The sequence below is a fragment of the Coptis chinensis genome, chromosome 3 (assembly GCF_015680905.1).
Source record: "Coptis chinensis isolate HL-2020 chromosome 3, ASM1568090v1, whole genome shotgun sequence".
NCBI lineage: Eukaryota > Viridiplantae > Streptophyta > Magnoliopsida > Ranunculales > Ranunculaceae > Coptis > Coptis chinensis.
The window spans coordinates 119,040,850-119,045,250 of record NC_141458.1 but is presented as its reverse complement, the minus strand read 5'-3'; the positions used below and the strand labels follow the sequence as shown (position 1 = coordinate 119,045,250).

Genomic DNA, 4,401 nt, shown 5'->3' with positions numbered 1-4,401 from the left:
TACAAGTACAAAGTACAAATAGCACTAGTGGGCAAAGTGTAACTTCTCAGAACTTATTTACTTACATTAAAAAGAATAAAAACATTAAAATTGATGGAGACAGAAGGACAGAAACGATCTTCGTGGAATATTCTTCAAATAAATCTTCTACAAATTCCCTCAAGTCACTGATTTCCTTTTGCGCAGCCTTTTTAAATTTTCTACACATCTACTGTTAACTAGTCCAAGGACTGATGACTCAACCATAGAGAGGCCAAGGATCAAAATCAAATAAAAAGCAAAAGTCAAAGAAATAGTTATTCTAGAGAGAAGTCTTAAGAAAGTGAGAGGCAAGAAGCTACATCTCCATTGCCTTCCAGTTTCCTTTATTTCATTAGCAATCCTCTTAGAACTTATGTATAAGTACTCGAGTATTCTTCTACCAACATCATAGACACCAAAACCAACTTCGACAGAACATGGAGAAATCATTAGCCCGTTCATTAGAAGTTACAATTATTTCTGCAGAAGATTTACGTATCAACCATCGTTCAATCAAGAAGAATGCCTTTGTTACAGTTCAAACCGACCCAAACAACTCTCGTTCTACAAACATGGATACTGAGGGTGCAAGTTATCCTTCATGGAATGAGAAGTTAGAATTAGCATTGCCTTCTTATGTCAAACATATAAGAGTTGATGTGAAATGCAAGACTTCTTCAGGTGAAAGGACAATAGGATCAGCAAATATTCCTCTTACTGATTTTCTGGATGATTACATTCCACCAAATTGCTTGCACTTTTTAAGTTATCGGTTAAGAGAACATGACGGTGATCGAAATGGTATTGTAAATATTTCCATTCGACTGAACGCGCCCGATTATGTACCTCGAGCATTGCCGTCATTGACGGTACAAGCTGGTTACAGAAATTCTAATGCCTGTGGATGGATGCCGTCATCACGCATTCAGACTCCTTACAACAACTCCCGAGGTAGTTTCGCAATTGGCATACCAGTATCTAAGGGGTACATAGTGTAGTTAAGATGCCGTCTTTGTCAAATGTGCAAAACAAAAAAGGTGCATAGAGTTGAGGGGAAATTTTCCCCGGCAGATCACTTATTAATTATTATTGGGTCTATCAAGTTAGAGCTCAATGAATTCCAGCAGTAGATTGGATTTTGATTACACTTCTCAGTCGTGTAATACTGGCAGTAGTCTAGGCATTGTCCTTCAGTGTATCGCGGTGAGGCCAATTCTTCTCCTTGCACAGAAATTGCCGGCCAATTCAGAAATTTGGCGGAAACAGACTGTCAATTTGTATAGCGACCACAAAGAAATGGTTACATTTTGGAATAAATACTTAATGGAGTATTGCATCTATATTTGCAAGTCAAAGGCCATAGTTGTAAAATTATTTATTCTTAAATTGTCTATTAAATTTTCCCGGGCAAAAGTGATGGCCTTATTTAATATATGTTTTCAGCCGTTTTCCGTGATATTGATTAAGTTGTATTCTCACGATATGGCAATTGGCATGTCAATCATGCAGTCAACTGAAGGTTTTGAACATTGCTCTGAAAGCCCTCTATTGAATATAAAATTCAGCATGGTCTAACTGGGAAGTTAGGAGCGAAGTAGATTAGGAAGATAGCATGAGATTTCCTTGTTTCGTTCCTCTTTTGTGTATATATTAAACGGAAAATTAACTGTGAGCTAAACTTTCGAATTTCTATGTCATTAAGTCTCTTCATTTTAAAATAAAAAGTTAGAAAACTCCATTCACTTCTTTTTCATTTTTACATCAATAATTGATATAAATAAATAATATGTTTAACAACTTTAAAAATCAAAAAAGAAAATTTGGAGTTTGTGTATAAATTTTTAAGTAACATTTTAATTGGAAGAAATACATTTAATTATAGTGTTTATTGGTTTGATAAGATGAAGAGGAGAAAAAGAAAATGGTGAAGTGAATAAGAGGATTGACTAAGAGAGAAAAAAGAGAATAGATGTAGAGGTGAGAATATTTTAGTGAATCAAATTCTTAGAAAAAAGGATAAAGATGAGAGAATTTCTAGGTGGCCGCATCAACTGCAAATTTGTTTCCAATTCTCGGAATTTCAGTGGATTCCAACACTAGGTGGAAGCATTCACAGCCGCATCACCTGTCTAGCCGCATCTCTGGATGTAAAATTGTGATTTCGGATGCGGATGCGGATGTCGCGCGCCATTGCAAATGTCGCGTGAGTTTTTTTTATTTTTTATTTATTTTATTTATTTTTTAAGGCGTCATTCGCGTGACATTGGGAGTATCACGCAACAATACCAATAGCGCATGGGGTGAAATTTGTGGCCACCTAGAATTGGTCAAATTCTGATAAAAGTTTTGTCAAATTTCGGAAGCAAATTTGCAGGTGATACTACCACCACCTAGAGATGCTCTTAGTTGTTATCAAAAAATAAATAAAAGAATATTGAAAAAAAGATTTAGAGAAGAGTATTTTTGGAAAAAAGAATTAATTTACGCTCATTGAGTTAGTCTTACCCGGCTCCCGTAGTTAGTCTGGTTTTTGGTAACAAAAATTATAAATTACATTGATCCTAAAAGTTATACCACCTAGGTTTTTTGTCATAGAAATTCGAAAGTTCTACCCATACGTAATTTTCCATATATTAAATGTTGGGTGTTAATATTTTCACCCTTGCAAATGGATAACCTCCTCGGCCCCAAAAACAAAGTACCGAATGTACCCCTTCATCTAACACCACATAGGCACACTCATAGGGCTGTCAATGGATCGGTTTGGGTCGGGTTATGAAAAATCTAAACTCGAACCGATAAAAAAATTGGAAACCCAAAACCGAACCAAACCGATAATATTATATTTCATCTAAAATCGAACCGATAAAATATATTGCAAACCAAAATTGAACCGACCCGAATTGAAAACTATAAAATCAATTAATTTCAACCACACAATTGATAAAACTTATATAAAAATTAATCATAAAAATTACTAAAATGTCAACTTATCAGTTCGGGTTCATATTGGTTCGGTGGAGGGCAAACTCGAAACCAAACCAATATTTATCGGAACTTAAAATTGATCCCATTACCGAACTGAAACCGAATTATCGAAACCCAAACCGATCTTTTATCGATTTCGTTCATGTCGGTTATTGGGTTAACCCATTGATAGCCCTACAACGCACATCTAACTTACTAGCTTTCAACTACATCTATTAATTAATCATGAACTATTTCTTCTATTTTTTTTGCTAACCGATTATTGGTTCACTGGCGAATGGTGGTGATGTTGCCAAATCCAACATAGTTTCATATCATCAGCATAAAGAGAATTGCTAGCGTCCTACCCCAATACAGGGGTAGGACCATCCTACCACACTGCAGACAATAAAAGTGAACCAGTTATTTGTAAAGCCTAAGAGCATCTATAGGTGGTAGTATCACCTCCAAATTTGCTTCAAAAATTTGGAATTTCGCGAAAAACCAACTCTAGGTGGAAACAAATCCGGTAGTATTACATGTCTAGCCGCATCCCTGGATGCAAATTTTTATTTCGGATCGGAAACTTGAAGGTAATGTCGCGTCTTTGCAAATATGATGTTTTTTTTTTTTTTTTTTTTTTTCTTTCCTTGCTTAATCTCAAATGAAAAATATTGATGTGGGGGAAAATTTTTGGATGAAATTTTAGAGTTGGTCATATTTTGAGGAAAGTTTTGTCAAATTTCGGAGGTAAATTTGCAGGTGATACTACCACTACCTAGAGATGCTCTAAGAACATTTAAACTATTTTGACTTAATTGACTCACATCTTCTCTAAAACACTATCAGAACTTAAAAGTTGTCATCGCCAACACCACCACCAACCACCACCGTCTAGGATCGCCACCATCTCCAATCGCCTTTCTCATATTTTGCTTCAATTACTTATTCACATTTTCATTTGATTTTTCTTCTCTTTTTCCCTCTCTCACCACCACTACTAACTATCAATGCATCCATAATTAAGGGTGGAATTCGAGCTAAACAAGCCGAGCTTTACCATGCTCAAGCTCGGCTCGCTAATTACACGAGCTTTAAATTGAGCTCGAGCTCGGCTCATATAGTTAAACGAGTGAGCTCGAGCCAAGCTTAAACGAGCCAAGCCCAAGCCGATTCCGAGCCCTCGGTTATTTTACACTATAAATATGTTATTTGAACTAAACGAATATTAGCTTCATCAAGCTCATTTGTTAACAGCTTTTATTTGAGCATTAATTTCGCTCATATATTAAACGAGTGAGCTCGTTTTAGCTTTATTCAAAGCCCAAAACCTAAGCCCTCAGCTCAAAATCCACCCTTATCCATAATTGATTTCGAAATTGTTGTAAACTTAGTTTAGTGATGGGTTGCTTG

The 4,401-nt window shown here is 35.8% G+C and overlaps 1 protein-coding gene across 1 annotated transcript; it reads left to right on the top strand.

The window, feature by feature from the left end:
• Window positions 1-415: 415 nt before the first annotated feature.
• LOC147513656 (BON1-associated protein 2-like) lies at window positions 416-1,361 on the top strand. The gene has a single exon (XM_086596833.1). The coding sequence runs from the start codon at window positions 459-461 to the stop codon at window positions 1,017-1,019; it is 561 nt and encodes a 186-aa protein (XP_086452959.1). The 5' UTR covers window positions 416-458; the 3' UTR covers window positions 1,020-1,361.
• The last annotated feature ends 3,040 nt before the right edge of the window (window positions 1,362-4,401 follow it).